This window comes from Plectropomus leopardus, chromosome 4 (genome assembly GCF_026936395.1).
Source record: "Plectropomus leopardus strain MGB_pleo_1.0 chromosome 4, ASM2693639v1, whole genome shotgun sequence".
In the NCBI taxonomy this organism is placed as follows: domain Eukaryota; kingdom Metazoa; phylum Chordata; class Actinopteri; order Perciformes; family Serranidae; genus Plectropomus; species Plectropomus leopardus.
This window is the reverse complement of record NC_142179.1, coordinates 16,390,003-16,410,321: the sequence shown is the minus strand read 5'-3', so window position 1 is coordinate 16,410,321 and position 20,319 is coordinate 16,390,003. Positions and strand designations below refer to the sequence as shown.

General features: G+C 40.5%; 3 protein-coding genes across 3 annotated transcripts; all 3 read right to left on the bottom strand.

The window, feature by feature from the left end:
• Positions 1-426: 426 nt before the first annotated feature.
• Positions 427-5,058, bottom strand: prf1.5 (perforin 1.5). The gene is made up of 5 exons (XM_042488586.2): positions 4,622-5,058; positions 4,019-4,294; positions 3,552-3,823; positions 2,329-2,470; positions 427-2,153 (listed from the first exon to the last, which is right to left on the bottom strand). Exons 2-5 carry the CDS (start codon positions 4,286-4,288, stop codon positions 1,266-1,268), a joined length of 1,572 nt encoding a protein of 523 aa, XP_042344520.1. The 5' UTR covers positions 4,289-4,294; positions 4,622-5,058; the 3' UTR covers positions 427-1,265.
• A 1,771-nt stretch (positions 5,059-6,829) lies between these two features.
• LOC148189750 (macrophage-expressed gene 1 protein-like) lies at positions 6,830-9,766 on the bottom strand. Its single transcript, XM_088076648.1, has 2 exons — positions 9,315-9,766; positions 6,830-8,639 (listed from the first exon to the last, which is right to left on the bottom strand). Exons 1-2 carry the CDS (start codon positions 9,762-9,764, stop codon positions 6,993-6,995), a joined length of 2,097 nt encoding a protein of 698 aa, XP_087932774.1. The 5' UTR covers positions 9,765-9,766; the 3' UTR covers positions 6,830-6,992.
• A 2,593-nt stretch (positions 9,767-12,359) lies between these two features.
• LOC121938457 (macrophage-expressed gene 1 protein-like) lies at positions 12,360-16,109 on the bottom strand. The gene is made up of 2 exons (XM_042481699.2): positions 15,608-16,109; positions 12,360-14,756 (listed from the first exon to the last, which is right to left on the bottom strand). Exons 1-2 carry the CDS (start codon positions 16,055-16,057, stop codon positions 13,077-13,079), a joined length of 2,130 nt encoding a protein of 709 aa, XP_042337633.2. The 5' UTR covers positions 16,058-16,109; the 3' UTR covers positions 12,360-13,076.
• Positions 16,110-20,319: the final 4,210 nt, after the last annotated feature.

Below are 20,319 nucleotides of genomic sequence, written 5' to 3'. Positions count from 1 at the left end.
TATTAATATATTTATATCCAGTGGTCAAAGACTTTGTAACGTCAGGTTTGGCAATAAGGTTTCTGGTATACGTTTGGAATAGGTTTATCAATGAACTCCATATAAGAAATAAAATTTAGTTTCATTTTGAACGTCAGTCTACCAAAATTGATTTAAGTAATGCAAATTTCAACAAACATGCAAGTTGATTAAGGTATAAAAAGTATAAAATGTGAAGAACTACAAAAAAATCCTACATTAATAAATGTGTAAATGAACCTTTAAGAGTTAATGACTTTTAGTACAGGAGACCAGAACACTGGTTTCGAATCTTGGTGTCCTGACAACCACTAGGGGTCACCAACGCTACACAGGGAGTCGTGAGTACTTTTGAGTAATTTTAAGGGGATAAGAGAACTTTTAAAACATTTATACACTACGCCTATATCTCAGCATTTCATTTATTGAAAGAAAAGTGAAGAAAACCAAATAGATCTGGCAGGGAAAAAATAAAAACCTATTTTGTGTGTTAGATATAAATACAAACAAATAATACAGAATCAAATAAAAAGTTGATATCTGATGTAATAGTTACAGGAAATAGGCTGCCCAAAATTCATCCAAATTGCTTGTTTTACGTCATCTGCAGTTATTGTGTTCACTGTTTGGCCTACTGAGTTTATTGGCTATAGACAGAGGCAAAGCTGACTGTAAGCAGCAGGCATCCAAGAGACACTGCGCTGAAATAACACACATAGTGAAGTAAAGGGAGAACCTGCTCACGAACAGTAACTGACATCCTATATTGTATACCTTGGAGTATACTGCATTTGTTACTGTATATGGCACATAAATACATTTGTCATTTTAAATGAGCAAGTGTGTAGAAATGCTGAGTGTGTGTAACCCTTGTGGTTGTCGGTGCATTATCAATATACAACATTGTGTCAGACTTTAGACAACTTAAGGTGACATATGACAATAAATGTCCAAATCAAAATCACTTTATTTTGCGTAATGTTTAATGTAAAAGCACTTTGACTTTGGTTTATTGACACTGAAATATTACAAGACATCTACATAGAAAATGACTTACTTGACTACTAATGTAACAAAAGGGGTACAACTTTGTCTGGCATTCAATATGTTGACATATTTTTTTCATTAAAACTGCATAGGGAAATGACAGTTCACTAGCCCTTGCTGAAAAATTTGACACTTGAAAGTTTTACATTATTCACAGAGAAAATACTAAAATCTACATCAACACATTATATTCTGATAGTCTACTCAGCGTTGGGGGAGTATCGTCCACACCTGAAACCTGTCAAATGAGCATCACATTTGATGGTGTAGGTGAAATAGAGAACTCCTTTTCTCAGCTGACAGCTCAGAGAGTGAGTTCCTCGCTCTGGGAAGACAACACATCGACCTGCTATGTCATTGTATAGCACATCTCTATCCCAGACTTCAAACCTCAATGCCTGACCCAGTTCCACTGATCCAAAGTCATAAGTCACATTCCACACCGGGTCATTGTCGTCCATCACCGTGTCGGTCTCCTCATACATGCCGTTGTAGAAGATCTTCACATAGGCGTCTGTTTTTGTGAAGGTGTCCGCTCTCAAACCTGCAGCCCTGTGGATCTCCAGTCTGAGAGTTCCTCTGCCAGCCCGCAGAGGACAGCAGTTATGGTCCAGGTTGGGCGTGGGGGAGCAGTTCTTGAAACCAGCCCGATCCTCCTGCAGCTGGTTATCTTTGATATATTCTGAGACAGTGCTTCTCAGATTAGAACTGATCTGCGGGTCATCCACCAGGTGATGCAAAGGGAAGATGGCGTAAGAAACCACATCAGGGTTGTCATGGAGGCTGTTCATCCAGCTCTGGTATGCCTCAGATGGATCCTGCTGGTAGAGGATATCAGGGAAGTACCTCTCCCCACCGATAACCTCGATCTTATGCGTCATGAAGCCTTGGTAGAAGCCCATGCTCATGTTTCCCTTCAGGAGGTTGTCACACTTGTTGGAGATGGACGCGTTGCCAGGGAGGAAGCCGAGAGCCATTCGGAGTTCAAAATTCAGGCAGTTTTTGATGTCGGACTCAGAGAAACCCTTCAGTGTGGCCAGGCAGGTCCTGAAGGCAGTGATTCGCCTCACCTTACCACCAAGCTGGACCTATGGGATACAGAGCAAATAATGAAATGAAAGCCTCCTTTAAGTTCATCAGTAACAAGACTTGTCCATTCCTACGTCCTTAACTTCTTTTGCAAACTACTACATCAAGAGGACATTTTGCAGCGTAAGTGCCGCAGTGTAAAAGGCAGGAAAAAAGCATCACCAGCCACCTGACCTGGTGTATGTAGTGCGTTCCATAGGTGTCTATCAACCGCCTATAGAGGGCTCGGTTCTGGCTCGTATTCAAGCTCTGTGGGAGTCTCTTCAGATGCTTTGTGAATTCTGTGCTCAGCTGTGGATGATCGGCCAGCCTGTAGCTGAAAAAACAAAAGGCATGTGGAGTTCACCCATAACAATAGAAATATAATCTTCACTTTTATGTGAAAAACAGTAAACAGATGAGTTCACCATGAGGTAGCTTAGCAAGAATGTCTGCTGTGTACCATTTATTCCTAAATTCATTTCAAACAATTTTCTTGAATGACCTTTATTTCAAAGTCTATTTTTTGTTAAAGCTAAGAAATATTTGCAAGCTATTGTCTAAATTATCTCTTTAAATTTTAACCTGTTTCAAAATGGGCCCAATTTATGCTTTGCTTTCTTTAAACGCCGAAGATGTCAGAATAAAATTAAACAAAACAAAACTATGAGCCTAGTATCAGCATCTGAATCCGGCAGATGGACAACAACTTCTGGACAGCACAGAAAAAATAGTCTGAGGGAACGGCAGGATGCTAAAATGAATTAAGCATGGTGATATGTTGCGATGGTGATGTCATACTATTTACAAAGAAAGGAATAAATATCTCAAAAGTCTTTTGTGTTTATTATTTTTTGTAATTTTACTAGTAATAGCCAGTAATTGTCCAGATTACCCGTTTCCGCATTGTGTGAGGGAGCTATGTAACATCTGGTTGTAATTTCCATTGCAGAGGATGGCAAAAAGTTTTCGTAAATATTTTTATTTTGAACGGCCATGCTGTCTGTCTGGATAGCTGTGTATAGTCTCCCTGATTCCATGCGAACAACACTTTACTCTAACATTCATTTTGCAACTTCCATCTGTCAAACCACCTTTAGAGTTAAGCCCTGTTTTAATGAATATTGGATATAGGGTTTTCTTTAGCCTAACTAATATATACCCAAAAATATCCATATTTTTCAACATGTTGTATGCAGATGTCAGAAAACCAGAATTCCTCACATGCTCTATCATGCCTAAAGTATATGTAACAATGTGTTTTACAAAATGTCATTGTACTGGAGTATAATGACAAAAAAGATCTATTAAAGATTCATTCAGTCTAATTAATTTAACAATCCCAGTAGTATAACATCAAGCTGCAATTAACAGATAACTCAAAAAACAATACTTCGACCACCTGTATTCGTCCTTACCTGTAGTAGGTGCAACTGATCTCATGGATGGCAAAGGTGGCCTTGTCCACACTGTGCTGCGATCGGGCAAACTTTGCCAAGTCTGAGCGGCTTCCTCCCAGCACGGCCTTGCCAATATTATCTAAACTCAAGCCCACGCCCCAGTTGTTGTTGACCAGGGAGTTGGAGCTCCGCAGCAGGGAGTCCACAGAGTGGTGGAGAGCACTAGAAAGCTGCTTACTGCAGCGACTGAAGGGACGCCAGTCAAGCACTGCAGCTGGCAGCCTCTGAATCTGAGGAGGAGAGAAAAGGCAGGATGTTGAGTGGGAAGCAGGTGGAGGAACAAAATAGTCAAAGGAAATGTTGGACTGTACAGAAGAGGAAAAACACAGGACAGAAGGAGCAGAAAGTTGTGGTTTGGGTGGAATGAGGTGAAGGAAATTTAGACTGATTGAGGACACCATGGAGAAAAGTTTGACGGTTTTCACCTCTCCTCCTTGGAAGCGATTTGGACAGAGTGTACAGGTGTGGTTGTCAGCCAGATGAGCTTTGACATTGATGACATATGCCCCTGTTCGACGCATCCGCACCACATCAAAACCCTCCCCTGCCAGGTTGTGGCCCGGGACAAAGGGGGCTTTCTCACACTCTGACCCTGAGCCAGTCTGACAGCCCTGGATCCTGCAGACCTCAGACATGACCAGTAAAGCCAATGTAAACAGAACAATGCGGCGCCGTTGGTATACTCCAGCTTGCATGGTTACCTAAATACAAAAACAAGCAAAGAGTGAGAAAGTATACTCTGAAATACTCACTTTAGTGTGAAACAAGTGTCTGATATGATGCTCATTTCGGGCAGCTGCATTATTTTTCCTTAGAGTTACATGTTCACAGATTACCAGTGAGCAGACTGCAGAGTGATCGTTGCTAGCTAGCTAATAATCAAAGATGAATTAAGTCTGTGCGCAGTAAAAGCAGATGAGCTCCTAATCCTCTCTGCTTTTTAAACTGGAGTAATCCTGCTGCAGATGTTGTGTCAACTCTAAAAACGTGCACAGCAGAGACACACCACAACATAGACATGCATTTACCTTGGACTGTATTCTATATATCGTCCTCCAGATTGAGTCCTCGTCTTCTTTTAGGAGTTGTCCAGCTATAGCGTCTCTGCCCACTAAAATTCCTCTCCAAATTTTACCAGCCAACAAAAACACATTTGTAATGCCTCCTTAGTAAAAACTAAGCCCATCGATAGTGAAGCTCACAGTAAAAAATAAACTGCAAACTGACTAAACTCTCGATCTTGCTGGAATGAAATCACGGTTGACAGAGCTTTGGCTGTAATGAAAGCCTGCTGGGTGCACTCTTTTGTCCGTCCGCCGCCCTATAAAAAAGACCTAGAAGGGAGTTCCCCTGCTTGAGGGCTGTGAATCTGTCTCTCTTCCTCTCTCTCTCTTCCCCGAGGCTTAAACAATTTCCTCAGCATGAGTGGGTTTGTTTTCATGTTCATGACCCAGCTCTATGAATCCCTCACAGATGTGTGTGTGCACGTGCACATGTGGGGGAGGGAGATTCTTGTAGAGTCACGCGAGAAAAGATGCATGTTGGTATGAGTACTCTTGACGGGAAATGGCTCTGTGCATATGTATGTACGTGCATGTGAGTGTGCAGTACATGTGCTTGTGTGTTGGAGTGACTGTGTGTGTTTTTGTGTGTATAATGTCTGAGCCAGCCTGTCTGTGTACTGATAACCTTACCAACACCATGAGGTCAGCTTTGCCTTTGTCTATTTATAGATGTGGGTGGATGTTGGTGGTTTTCTCAGTAAGGTTAGGGAGGATAAAATTGCCTCTCTGCGCTCTGTGCAAGAGGTTTCATTCAACATCTTAATTTAGGGTACCAGTATGTGCTTTGGAGCCACGTTTACAGACTTCAGACTTCAACTGTGACTTTTGCGTTTTGTACCAACCTCAGCATTACGTGGTGAAAATTTAACTTCTGACTTGGATTCAGCTAAAAAAATATGAGTCCAGTTGTTGAAGGGAAATTTCAACCTACAATAAAAACTAAACTTTTTTTCTTACCTGAAGTTTTGTGTATCAGTCGAGATTGTTTTGGTCTGATTGCAGAGTGTTAGAGAAATTGGCCGTAGAGATGTCAGCATTCTCTCGAATATTATGGAACTGGATGGCACAGAAGGAAGAGTTCATCTACTCCTCATCTAGCACCAGGCTAACTGATACAGCTCACAGCTGACAAGGATACCACTGATGTTTACATCTCATGAGCATGAGCCTCTCATCTGTGACTAGATGCACATTTCCATCTGCGCTGTGTGGCAGGTACAGTTTTGTAGAGAAGAAATAGTTCCTACATAAAACTGCTCACAAAAGGTCTATGGATAATCTTGAGCTACCGGGTCATTATTACTGGAAGGAGTCCTGCTGCTGAATTTTTAAAATGTATTTCTTTTGCGATTTGAGTAACACAAGCTGAATGCGATCTAGTTCCATTATATTCAAGAAAAGGCAGATACCTCTATGTCCGATATCTTACACCAAAACAATCTGGATTGATAAATAGCACTACAGATAAGAGGAAAAAATATATATTCTTAATTTGGGGCTGAACTATTCTTTTAAGCTTGCTTGACTTTAAAATGAAGCATACTCATTAGGAACCCTGTTACAAGGCTGAATAATGTAAATGACCAATGACTGAGTTACTTTTAGAGAGTTTAGGGCATTTCCAGTTTTACAGAGACATACAAACATAAACCACATAAATATGAGGACACAGACCCTCTGAACTGTTTTCAGGTACTTTAACCGGTAAAATGCAATACAGAGGAGTTTAATTAACAAATTAGTAAAAAAAAAAAAAAAAAAACTCAAGAAAATTAGTTACAACATAATAAATTCTCATAAAAGTCTTAAAAAAAAAATCACGTATCAAAATGACATCATAAACAACATATTTCATGAATGGTACAAGGCACAAAGTCGTACAGAGAATGCATGCCACGCTATGGTGTTTATATACACGGCATGCATCCTGGCCTCATGAGGGCAGTATTCCTTCACTGTGGCCTAATGATTTCAAGGGCAGATTGATGTTTTTAAAAATAACAGGATATGATATGTATATATTTTTAATGAAAATAGTAAGAAACAGCTAAAAGTACACATCATGTTATAGCAAAAACAGGTCAGTAGGTCAAAACCAATAAATGTACTGTTAAACTGATTAAATTATTGTTCATAACAGTTGTTTAATTATGGCTGTGTATTGGTTTTCAAAGACACTTAAAAAGAACATAATTGATGCAGTATATTGATTCTAATAGGGATTTGAATTTGAATTTATTGCTGGCCATGATTTATGAGCGGAGAGTGAACAAGGGAGTTAAAAAATATGAGATTTGTCACACCAGATTAACATCCTTCTCTGCCTAACAAACCTCTAAGCCTCACCTTGCTGTCTCTCCCTCTCTCCTTCGTCACACAAAACCTCTCCACGGATTTCCTCATAGCCTCGAGCTGTCTGAAACCCAGACAGCCTCCTCCTTCTCTTCACTAGCACTGCCACTATGATCACCAGCACTATCATACCTATCACTCCAAAGGCCACCCCTGCCTTTTCACCACCAGACAACTCACCACCAGACAATTTATTCAGGTTAATCTTCCGTACAATGTCATTGATTTCCTCTGGTTTGGCCAGCTTCCACGCCTTAGTCTGCCCCACTCTGACCCAGCTCTTTTCTCCTTCAGTCATCACCATAACTGTGTTTGTGGCTTGCATGCTGACAAGTGGAGGTTTGGTGAATGGAGGCAGATGGATCGGAAGCAGCTGTCCACCTGTGAACAGTCCTGAGTGGACACAGTAAAGAATTTCACAGCCGTCGCTCACTGTAGCGAGGTGCTGGCTGAACGTGGGAAGGCAGCGACGCTGAGATGCTGCCAGCGGGTTGGTTGACTGACAACTGAAGAGACCTCCGAATGGTACTGAGAACCTGGTGCCAAGTTCATAGTCGTTGCTGACACAGATCATTTGGCCATCTGAGAGAAACTTGAGTGGAATGAAGTTTGGGGGGCAGCTTCTGGCGTTGGTGAGGGGGTTCAGGAGAGAGGGGCTGTATATGCCTCCAAACAGGAAGCCTGAGTTTTCAGGGGCCTCTCCGTTTACAGAGCACCAGTAGGTGTTGATGCGAGCAGAGCGAACGAGGTTCATATCAAAACACATGTGAAGAAAAAGGCATAACTGAGAAGTGTAACCCTGCTGCCTCACTTCTGATCTGAGTAAAGTGGCAGAGTAAGGTGAACGACAGGAGAAGTCGCCTGTGTCAGGGTTTTTCTGGGCCAGGGCATCACATAGCGGATCTGCGTCTGGGCTGAGAGGAGTACACGCTTGATAGACACCACCAAAACTGAGGTTTGCAGCAGAGCCCTCGCAGGATGAATCATCAATGTTGGCTTGGAAGTTAAAGTTCTTGGAGTAGACGTCGACACATCCAGGCCGTGTGTTGACCCTGTAGAATCGCTCTATGGCCTTATTCACTGATTCAGCCACTTTGCCAACGGTAGGCTGTGGCAGATCAGGGAAGGTGTTGGTGTTTATAAAGAAGTGGAGGGGAAATCCTGACCGATCGATAGCAACTAGGTTGTTCCTGATATTTTCCTGCCACTTCTGCAGAGTGATGCCAGGATAGAAAGGTATGCCTCCACCGTGGCTTTGGATAAGAGAGTACGTAATATTGGACTGGTATGTTTTAAGTGACGAGCTCTGATGGGTGTCTTCACTGCTGATGTCAAACTTGAGTTTGTCAAAAAAGTTCAAGCCTGCCTGCGCTTTGACAGTTGAACTGTCTGACACACTGTCCGACACGTACTGAGAGCGGAGGTAGTCTTCCTGTACCAAAGAAGCCCCGGCATCGACACTCGTGATAACATGGGTTCCATAGTCCAGCACCATCTTCTCTGAGAGATAGTCTGCGTTCCTTGTCTGGTTGTTTTCAATCGCATCGGCGATCTCTTTGGCTTGTTGAGCAAAGCGTGTATCCAGGGTGAAGTCAGGATAAGCCTTAACAGTGTAGATGAAGTTACGAACCTTTGAGCAAGAAGATTACATATCATCATTTTATTTTTTCCAGCTTATTATCTCTTTTTCCTTTTGGTGACATTTATAATATCTGTCCAGCCAGAAAATATGGGCAAAAATACTTACAGACACGTTGTTTAATTGGCACTGCAACTATTAAATACACTGAACAATAATTTATATACAACAATTTTGTTTTTACTTTAGTTCTTTGCAGGTTTAAGTTAAAGTTCTAAAACCTTTTTTCATGAACTCAAGAGATATTTCTCAAATTTTGGTTACAAATTTGTTGAAATCTGTGTTAGTGAGAATCTCTCCTTTCCCAAAGTAATCACACATGAAGCTGGTATGGCATATAAAGATGCTGATTAAACAGCATTACTACACAGCTGTGTCTTGGGATGTTCACATTTAGAGAGTGGCACACTTTTCTGTAAAGGGAGAAGTGCTCACTCATGTTCTGACCAACATTTGAGAAAAATATCTGTTGAGTACTTGAAAAAAATACTAGATCTTCAACATATACCTGTGAAAAATGCAAGCAAAAAGCAAAAAAAAAAGTATTGTTTTTAAATTTTTGTTGAGAGGGAACTAAACATCTTTACCAACCAAATTTGCAAGTAATCCATGGTAAAGTGCCTTTTTACAAATTGACAAAATAAACAATGGAAAATACAAACTTACTTGGACTCTGGTTGTAGTTGAAGAGTCTTTGACCTGATGGGTTTTCATCCTCTTGTTCTCTGTTGAGAATTTCCCATTCAACTTTGAGAGAAATGATGCGTCTGCGTTTATGGTGTGAGATGTGGAGCTTTTCTGCTCCAGCCAGGAGCTGATTATCTCTGAGTTTGTCTCCACGCCCGTCTCCTTGTGCGGGATGACAAACACCTCATCTGGGATGAGGTAGAGCCCGTCCTCGGTGGTCTGGCACTGGAAGTAGCTGAGGTTCATGACTCGACCCATGTCCATGTTCCTGAGATTGTCCCAGCCTCCGCCAGGCAGCACCTCCAGTGCTGTGAGGGAGAGGTTGGTGGAGGCGCGACATTGTCTGAGCCAGTTGGTGGGGTGGCTGATGGGAACAGAAGAGCAAACATGAAGGAGAGAGAGAGCCAGGAGGGTCACTGTTGCCTTCATGATGACTGTGTCAGAAAGGGCGAAGGTGACTAAATATAAGGGTTATTCCATGTTTTGTCTCCTCCTATGTGGTCTAACATATGACAGTGCCCCGTGATAAGCAGATGAGAATGAGATTTTGCTTGATTTGCAATTCTGCTTTTTCGCTTACCACAAAGTACACTGCACAAAAAAATTAAGGGATCACTTAAATCACTCATTAAATCATAATGTACGAATTTCTCAAGTTGAAAATCTTTACTGAAATTCATTGTATAAGTTGTTAAGAACAAAATTTACACATAACGGTCAATGAAAACCAAAATCAACCCACTAAGGGATTCAAAATCACACTGAAAATCAAAGTGCAAGGTTGAAATCACCGGCTGATCTAAACTGTGGGAATTTTATCAAGGCAGCTCATAATGTGACTCAGTACTGTGTATCTCCCCCACGTGCCTGTATGTACTCCCATTGTCTTGACATGCTCCTGATGAGTCAGCAAATGGTGTCCTGGGGAATTTCCTCCCAGACCAGGATAAGTGAGCTCCTGGATAGTCTGTGGTGGTACTTGGTGGCGTGGGATACAGAACATCCCATAGGTGCTCAAGTAGATTTAGGTCGGGGGAACAAGAACCCGTTCTCATCTTTGAAGAGAACAGGGCGCCAATGGCAGACCTGCAAGTGCTGGTGTCCTCTCGCAAGTGCCAATCGAGCTGTGCTGGGCTGTGAGCGCAGGTCCTACAAGAGGATGTCAGGTCTTCGTGCCACCCTCTTGAAGTCTGTTTCTGACACTTTGGTCAGAAACATGCATACCAGCAGCCTGCTGTAGGTCATTGTGTAGAGCTCTGACAATGCTCCTCCTTTTCCTCCTCGTACAAAGGAGCAGATTCCAGTTCTGCTGCTGGGTTGGTGCTCTTCTATGGCATTGTCGATCTCTCCTTGTGTCATGACCAATCTCCTGGCATCCCCTAAATGCCCTTGAGGCCGTGCTGGAGGACACAGCAAACCCTCTTGTTCCGGCATGTATAGATGTGCCATCCTGGAGGAGTTTGACTACCTGTGCAACCTGATTGGGTTGTAGGTACAACCTCATACTACCAGTTGTTACAAGGAAGTTAGACAGACATAGTGTTACACCGTGTCAATTAAGTGTTCCCTGCTTTTATTTTATTTTATTTTATTTTTTGAAAAGTGTATGCATACTTCATGCTAATTAGAATCAGAAAAAATAGCTCAGTTGGCTAAAATGTGATTTGATCTTTTAGGACTTACCCAAATACTCTAAATTCTAATATTTCATTTCTATCACAGAAAAAAATAATTTCAGGTTATAATATAATCATGTTCAAAGACTATATTTAAAAACCTACAATAGGAGATGTTTTGGTAAGAGCATGAACATGTTTTACAGTCAGCTCCCAAAGTATTTGGATAATTGTCCACTTTTTGTGATGGTTCTGTACACTGCTACAGTGGACATGAGCTAAAACAATCAGTATGCTCTTTCTTTGACTTTCATTTTTAATTCAAGAATATTTTTAATTGTACAGGAGTTACAACCATTTTTATATACCCTCATTTCAGGTTTTCAAAAGAAAACAGACAAATTAACACAATATAAAAGTACTTTTTGCACCTTTTAACATGTATTCTTTTTTTTATCAGTGGATAAACAGATGGTTTCTCACTTTCCCAGTTTCCTAGAACAGCCTGTTGACTGAATTCTATGTAAAGGACAAGGATGGTTTTCTTTTTATTTATTTGTTTTTTTGCAGAAAATTCCAAAGCAAGTGACATTTATGTGCCTTCCTGGGTGCTTTGCCTCTCTTTAGCTTCACAACAGACAGAATCCAAGTAAAAACTGCACACTTAGAATTAAATATAGACCTTTGATCAGCTGATTTGCATATGAAATGTACAATAAAGTAACAAACAGCTGTTCAAGGAAGAGCTGCACAGCTAATGTCCAAATACCTTTGGTTCTTTAAAAGGATGGGCAACAAATATAAAGTTTGTAATTTATATACTATTCATAGATAAGCTAAAAATCTGCATTTTAAGCACCTACTCAATAATAGTTTCACTTCAAATCTATTTTAATTATGTACAGAGCTAAAATAACAACATTTCTGGCACTGTGCCATTACTTTATATATAATTACAGTGATTTATGTCCATATATGTTAAAAGGTACCCTGCCATGGTTGAGAAACACTGTTTCACAGTTACTCTATTTTTAAAGAAAAGGTTAAACAAATTGTTTACCAACTTCCTCTTATTAAAGGGAAGAGAAATGCAAAATCTAGGAGGAAAAAAAGGGAAGTGGCTGTTTTTCACATGTTGAGGAATTTTCACAAGTCATCAATATGTTGTGTCAGAGGTTATATTTTTTAAATGCAGTAAAACGCATTTAAAACTGCATTCACTGTTCCATTATCTACTCGTTAGTCAACACAAATAACCTTCTTTAAACATATTAGGATCATTATTAAACCAGTCTTGAAGTGAACTTTTCTGGCCAGCAGACACTATTGACTGCAGTTGCCTGAATCCAGCCAGTTGCTACCAACACAGAACCATTAATACAATATAAACATGAAGACATAAATCCAGTTAACTGTTTTATGACACTTTAATTAGTAGTTAAGGGAATTGCAGGAAAGTTTAATTAACAAATTAGTAAAAAAAAAAAAAAAACTCAGGCAGAAAAAGTACAAAACATAATAAATTCCCATAAAAGTTTTAAAAAATATGTTAATCACGTATCTGTAAAATGACATCATAAACAACATATTTCATGAATGGTACAAGGCACAAAGTCGTACAGAGAATGCATGCTCCGCTATGGTGTTTATATACACGGCATTGTGCATCTTGGCCTCATGAGGGCAGCATAGGTTCACTGTGGCCTTTGGGAGGAACCTCTACTTTGTGCAATTTGGTGATTTCCAAGAGATTTCTATGGGATGCCATGTTCCTTACATCTGACAATATATTTTGAAAAGTACAACAAACAAAGTTTACTTATCCTTAAAGTACACATGCTATCAGGAAAAAGCCACCATAAATGAATTATTAAAAATGTTAACATTTATACATTTATTGTTCATAACAGTTGTTTAATTATGGCTGTGTATTGTTTTCAAAGACACCTCAAAACAGTAATTATAACTTCAATTTCCAACTGATTCAAACTTGGAGCCCTTCAATCATGAAAATTTTCCAGTCTTGTAAGATACATGATAGTAATTTCTGAGTGACAATTAACAAGGAAGTTTAAAACAAAAAAATGTCACACCAGATTAACATCGGTCTCTGCCTGCCAAACCTCTAAGCCTCACCTTGCTGTGTCTCCCTCTCTCCTTCATCACGCTCAACCTCTCCACGGATTTCCTTATAGCCTCTAGCTGTCCGAAACCCAGACAGCCTCCTCCTTCTCTTCACTAGCACTGCCACTATGATCACCAGCACTATCATACCTATCACTCCAAAGGCTACCCCTGCCTTTTCACCACCAGACAACTCACTCAGTTTTGGGTTAATCTTCCGTACAATGTCGTTGATTTCCTCTGGTTTGGCCAGCTTCCACGCCTTAGTCTGCCCCACTCTGACCCAGCTCTTTTCTCCTTCAGTCATCACCATAACTGTGTTTGTGGCTTGCATGCTGACAAGTGGAGGTTTGGTGAATGGAGGCAGATGGATCGGAAGCAGCTGTCCACCTGTGAACAGTCCTGAGTGGACACAGTAAAGAATTTCACAGCCGTCGCTCACTGTAGCGAGGTGCTGGCTGAACGTGGGAAGGCAGCGACGCTGAGACGCTGCCAGCGGGTTGGTTGACTGACAACTGAAGAGACCTCCGAATGGCACTGAGAACCTGGTGCCAAGTTCATAGTCGTTGCTGACACAGATCATTTGGCCATCTGAGAGAAACTTGAGTGGAATGAAGTTTGGGGGGCAGCTTTTGGCGTTGGTGAGGGGGTTCAGGAGAGAGGGGCTGTATATGCCTCCAAACAGATAGCCTGAGTTTTCAGGGGCCTCTCCGTTTACAGAGCACCAGTAGGTGTCGATGCGAGCAGAGCGAACATGGTAGTTGTCCTGACATACTTGACGATGGCAATGCGATAGGCCCAAAAACCCACACGAATAGCGTTGGTCATGGCAATCGTAGGAAGTGTAACCCTGCTGCCTCAATTCTGATCTGAGTAACGTGGCAGAGTAAGGTGAACGACAGGAGAAGTCGCCTGTGTCGGGGTTTTTCTGGGCCAGGGCGTCACATAGCGGACCTGCGTCTGGGCTGCGAGGAGTACACGCTTGATAGACACCACCAAAACTGAGGTTTGTAGCAGGACCCTCACAGGATGAATCATCAATGTTGGCTTGGAAGTTAAAGTTCTTGGAGTAGACGTCGACACATCCAGGCCGTGTGTTGACCCTGTAGAATCGCTCTATGGCCTTATTCACTGATTCAGCCACTTTGCCAATGGTAGGCTGTGGCAGATCAGGGAAGGTGTTGGTGTTTATAAAGAAGTGGAGGGGAAATCCTGACCGATCGATAGCAACTAGGTTGTTCCTGATATTTTCCTGCCACTTCTGCAGAGTGATGCCAGGATAGAAAGGTATGCCTCCACCGTGGCTTTGGATAAGAGAGTACGTAATATTGGACTGGTATGTTTTAAGTGACGAGCTCTGATGGGTGTCTTCACTGCTGATGTCAAACTTGAGTTTGTCAAAAAAGTTCAAGCCTGCCTGCGCTTTGACAGTTGAACTGTCTGACACACTGTCCGACACGTACTGAGAGCGGAGGTAGTCTTCCTGTACCAAAGAAGCCCCGGCATCGACACTCGTGATAACATGGGTTCCATAGTCCAGCACCATCTTCTCTGAGAGATAGTCTGCGTTCCTTGTCTGGTTGTTTTCAATCGCATCGGCGATCTCTTTGGCTTGTTGAGCAAAGCGTGTATCCAGGGTGAAGTCAGGATAAGCCTTAACGGTGTAGATGAAGTTACGAACCTTTGAGGAAAAAGATTACATATCATCATTTTGTTTGATTTTGTTTTAGGTTATTCAGTTTGTTTTCCTTTTCTTTATTTGAATTTCAAGGAGACATCTGTAACATTTTTGCAGTAATTACAATATATATTGGGAGTGGCATTTCCTCCCATATTCAAATATGCTCAAAATTGTCCTCCTAATAAGTTGATAATGAAATAAAGGAAAAAAATGCTACGCTACAAAAGATCACCACATCGCTGCCCAAAATAATCATCACAAATGTAATCATAATCAGAAATAGACTTGACAAAATTTCATTTTCCAAACTACTAGTTCTGGTAGTGCAATATGATAATTAGATAAAATAATTAGGCTGTATCATTATTGATAGTTTAATTTAATTAAAGTGTTAGTTGGTCATAAAAAAAAAGTCATAGTGTGCCCTTGTCTTGTGTGGCCCACCATCATGCACACAATCATCAAAACTTTGATAACTCCTGATCTTAGATTTTTTGTTGCAAAATGCTCTAAAAAATATGTATGGGGGGAATTTCCTCCTTACCCCCTCGAAAATTGAGTCAATTGAACTTCCCAAATCTTAGATAGGTGATTACAGCTCTGTGTCGCTGGAACTACAGATGACAAAAAGCTGTCTGGCTCACACTGGCACACTGCCAGTTAGTCCTTTTAATACATGAAATATTTGACGGCACTCATCAGTTTTATCAACCACATCTATGTAATCCATGTTAGAGTACTTTTTATACAAAAACATAATATTTGGGAAAATATTTTAGCTCCTTATCAATTATTACTTCCACAACTATTAAGTGTTTTTTTCATCCAAATGCTGGAAAATACAAACTTACTTGGACTCTGGTTGTAGTTGAAGAGTCTTTGACCTGATGGGTTTTCATCCTCTTGTTCTCTGTTGAGAATTTCCCATTCAGCACAGAGAGGAAAGACACGTCTGCGTTTATGGTGTGAGATGTGGAGCTTTTCTGCTCCAGCCAGGAGCTGATTATCTCTGAGTTTGTCTCCACGCCCGTCTCCTTGTGCGGGATGACAAACACCTCATCTGGGATGAGGTAGAGCCCGTCCTCGGTGGTCTGGCACTGGAAGTAGCTGAGGTTCATGACTCGACCCATGTCCATGTTCCTGAGATTGTCCCAGCCTCCGCCAGGCAGCACCTCCAGTGCTGTGAGGGAGAGGTTGGTGGAGGCGCGACATTGTCTGAGCCCGTTGGTGGGGTGGCTGATGGGAACAGAAGAGCAAACATGAAGGAGAGAGAGAGCCAGGAGGGTCACTGTTGCCTTCATGATGACTGTCAGAAAGGGTGAAGGCGACTGAAGATACAAACCAAGTTCCTCCTCCTCTTATGCAGCAAATCATATGACAAACAGGAAAATCTTGTTGAGGAACTAGTGGGGGAGGATGAGACTTTACTTTCATTTGCAAGTGCTTTTTTTTTTTTTTTTTTTTTACCCCCAAGTATGCATACTTTAGTCTACTTATTAACAGAAAAAAAGGAACTTGGTTGGCCAAAATGGGATTTAATTTGAATTCTTCTCCTAAATTATTTCTGATCTTATATTCTATCGCTAAAAAAATAACTTGATGTGATTTCTTAGTAAATTCTCAGTTTGATAAGAGCAGAGTGTATTTACATGATCTCTACATCGAGAATAATATCCTGAAGTCATGAAAACCTGCCTGAACATGCACAGAGTCAATGAGACCAAACTGCAGTGTGATTTTATCATCAAACACAAAAAACCCTACACACACATTTATTTGGGGTTTTACCCTGTACGCTAGATCAGTGTGCACACCTAAGAATTTGAGTATACTTGCCTGTCATCTACACTATGCTTTGGTTTAGTTTTACTATTTCTTTTTCATTATTCCCAAACCGAGCAAATAAACTGATACATTTTGAGTGACCGAGAAAACTAAAGAGAGAGCTGAAGGGCACATGAGAGGATGGTTGAGGAAAAGGGAAAATGAAACTTTAACTCAACATGAACCCAACAGATCCACAGGCAATTGCTTTGATTATTATATGTTCCTTTTTTCAGAGTTTATCTACTTTTAAGGTATGATAAGATTGTTCGTGGGCTTCCTTTTATTAAAGGGAACAGAAAGCAGACATGAAAAACATATAAATATGGGGAAGTTGCTTTGCTTCATATATTAATGAACTCTCACATGTGCATACGTCACTAGGAATGTCCGGACTCTGAGTCACCTCCCAGGATCAACACCCAACCCAAGCTTCAGCTTGAACGTTTGCCAAACTACAAAAGCAAAAACAAAACCTGTTGGAACAAACTTAGAAACTGAAATACAATAGATGCAAATTATGAACAAACAAAAAGCAGTGTAAAATGTTTTTGTCTTGTACCATGTTTGGGGATTTTTTCTATTTTTTTCTGGATTATTTTGGGTTAATATGTAACATGGCAAAAACCAGTAATCTTCACACTTATCTGGCTGCCCCCCAACCTACCTCTAAAAAAATATGTTGAGAATGAAAGGAGCACAGATAAGACTAAAAAATACACTGAGTAAAGTAATAAGTACACCTTTGTTGAAAACAGATTCTTTTTTTTACATCCTTCAATTGACTGAATAACTGATCTTAAAAGTAAAACCAATAACAAATATGAGCGCAAAAGTCACTCAAAGAAGGAGATAATGCTTTAAAAACAGTTAAATACATTAAAGCGCACTATTGTTTATATGTACTTTTGATTATTAATTCTAATAGCATTTTTTCACTGCATAGCAACGGAGAGTGGTGTCTGTTGGCACAGTGTGTTTTTACATGCCAATCCCTTTCACCATGCTGATACTCAGTCGCACACTCTTTCGCTTTCACCCTCAAAAACACTGACCACTGTCCCAGCTGTCCTGGGGAGGCTTAATTTTGGGAAAATGCACTCCTTGTAAATTTAAGATTTTTAATACTTTACTAAGGAGGCTGATGTTCAGAGGCGTGTGAACTTTGAGGGAATTTTCATTGTTTTTAAAATACATCATCACTATGTTTCTTCAGCTATCCCTAACTAAAGTAACTTTGCTTGCCTAAACCAAAAGACGCCCAACAGTATTTAATTTTCTAAACCTAACGTCAGTAACTTTACTTGCCTAAGTCCAAACCTCCGTAATTTTACATTAATTACTTAACTTTACATTAAGGACGTAAGGTCATACGTTCTGTGCTAATTCGAAGGACATCAATTGAGCTGTGCATTTTCGTAGAATATCACACAAACTGTTGTGTGAGAATATGTTGAATAGTAGGTTAATTTGTGTTAATAATAAGGTGTCCCAACAGACCCCACTCTCCCCTACTTTTTTATGCCACTGCTTTATGCCACTGCTTTATAAACTCTCTTAAGTGTTGACTTTTTTTTCAATTGATTTGTATGTAAGTGTAATAAACTACAACCAAATATTTGCTAGTTTACATGCATATTTTTCATTTTCTATAAACGATTTTCAGTTTTAGCTACATTTCTATATAAAATGCTTCATTAAATATTAAAGATTCTGTTTACTACAGGGTTTTTTTATGGGAAAACGCCAACTTAAATTTGGGTTGCATACAAGGAGAACATAATTGCTAACTGCGCAGTTGCCAAATTCATACTTGACAAAATATACTGAGTATATACATATATAGTCCCCTATAATATACTTTCCTTCCAGAATGCAGCTGCCTCTCGAAATTTATTATTACTGATCCCGGCCAGTGGATGGCAACATAAAACCACACAGCTGATGATCTTGAGTCACTACATACATACTTTATAAAATACTTTCACATGACGGTCTCAAGACGTTTTACTACAGCGTGTATCAAAGTTTTTTTGTTGTTGTTGTTGTTGTTTGTTTCTTTTACTGACGTTTTATTTACTTGAGTCATAGTTGAAATCTCACTTGTTCACCTCTCGTGTCGAATTTAATTTTTTTTTTAAAATCATTATTTAATTTGCCGCCTAAATTTAGTCTTCATCTAGGATGAGGATGGTTCATCTTCTCGTGAGCATGGGATAACTCTCGCCTTACCCGCGCTGAACCCCTGCAATGTGTTTTGTCTGCTGGAGATAAGAGGAACACTAACGAACAGCTTGTCACGCCCATGAAGCTTCTCTGTTGTCAGTGATGATTAGCTGCCTTTGGTAAGCAGCTGGAGAGCGTCACCCAGCTGCCGTGTTTTGACCAACCGGGACCCACACCACACAGTATTCTGCTGATATTAATTAACTACATATTAGCGCAAACAAAACACAGGCACGTCACAGAAGTGTAGTGCAGGATTTCGCAACCCCGTTACTTTTCAACAAACATCAGCTTCTGTCTGTCATTGGTCACAATAACCGTTCACAAACATTTTGTGTCAATTTTAGTTTAGTGACAACAAAACTACAATTTTAGAATCAAAATATGTGTGAAAACACATAACTGAACACAATGGTCCCCGTGCGTAATGGTGCGTAAAAGCGCATCTCCAAAACGCTCTGAGCGTTCTTCTGCGCTGCTGTGAATCAAGCCAATCAACGCTGTGTGGGAAATCAGCCCCCAGTTCACTCAGTCACTGCTCCCTCTTATGATGGCCATTCAATAGTGGCAGTAAATTCAGATTTCGGACACTTACTAGTAATAACCATTTTGAGTCATCACTGACAGCTGCACAGACGCACAATAGTAATTTCTCACCTTGCATTGTAGGTTGTTAGCGGTCCTGTAAATGCAAAGGACACTCCCCCACAGCATACTTGTTTACTTGAGATATTGAAGTTGATGGTGGTGAATGACAAGATGACATTTTAGAATAAATAGTGCACTTTGGCATGAAAATTGACTAAGATGTGACAAGAGTAAAAACCCAAAGAAATAATGATTTTTTAAAATCAGTTTTATAATATTCTTACAAAAAGGGAGAATATATAAAATGTAAATAGACCATATCCAATTTGTCAAAGATAATAAATAAGAAATGAAGAAGAAATAAATTCACACCACACACTCTATACATTAAAATAGGTTTATTTTTTGTCTACAATTGCTATTCAGTTCTTTACAAACCAAAACAGATGTTGTCACAACAGCATATTCAGTGTTTTCTATTACAGAAAAACTGTAAAAGCAAGCTCAAGTTCTTGGAGTGAACGCAGCATTTTGGTCCACACACGAGTTAAACACTGCCAGAAAGGCGTCTGGTCACATTCAGCATTCATTAAGAGAGTTTTCACTTCTTGGCAGCAGCCTTGGGTTTGGCAGTCTTGGCAGTCTTGGCAGTCTTCTTGGCGACCTTGCTTTTGACCTTCCTGGGGCTCTTGGGCTTCTTGGGCTTTTTGGGCGCAGCTGGCTTCTTCGCTTTCTTAGGACTCTTTGGCTTGCTCTTCTTTTTCTTAGGAGACTTCTTGGCTGCTGGAGTTGCACCTCCGGCTGCTTTCTTTGGGCTGGCCTTCTTGACCTTTTTCGCCTTTGGCTTCTTCTTCTTCACCACCTTCTTCTTCCGAGGTGTGGGGGGCTTCTTGTTCAGCTTGAGGGAGCCTTTGGTTCGGACCAA

Bases quoted from the DNA above. Each gene is read 5' to 3' on its own strand.
- prf1.5 (XM_042488586.2), bottom strand. From the start codon at position 4,288: ATGCAAGCTGGAGTATACCAACGGCGCCGCATTGTTCTGTTTACATTG. The intron at 3,824-4,018 runs GTGAAAACCGTC...TCTCCTCCTCAG, and splicing joins ATCGCTTCCAAGGAGGAGAG to ATTCAGAGGCTGCCAGCTGC. The intron at 2,154-2,328 runs GTCAGGTGGCTG...TGTATCCCATAG, and splicing joins GAACGCACTACATACACCAG to GTCCAGCTTGGTGGTAAGGT.
- LOC148189750 (XM_088076648.1), bottom strand. From the start codon at position 9,764: ATGAAGGCAACAGTGACCCTCCTGGCTCTCTCTCTCCTTCATGTTTGC. The intron at 8,640-9,314 runs GTAAGTTTGTAT...TCTTGCTCAAAG, and splicing joins CAACTACAACCAGAGTCCAA to GTTCGTAACTTCATCTACAC.
- LOC121938457 (XM_042481699.2), bottom strand. From the start codon at position 16,057: ATGAAGGCAACAGTGACCCTCCTGGCTCTCTCTCTCCTTCATGTTTGC. The intron at 14,757-15,607 runs GTAAGTTTGTAT...TTTTCCTCAAAG, and splicing joins CAACTACAACCAGAGTCCAA to GTTCGTAACTTCATCTACAC.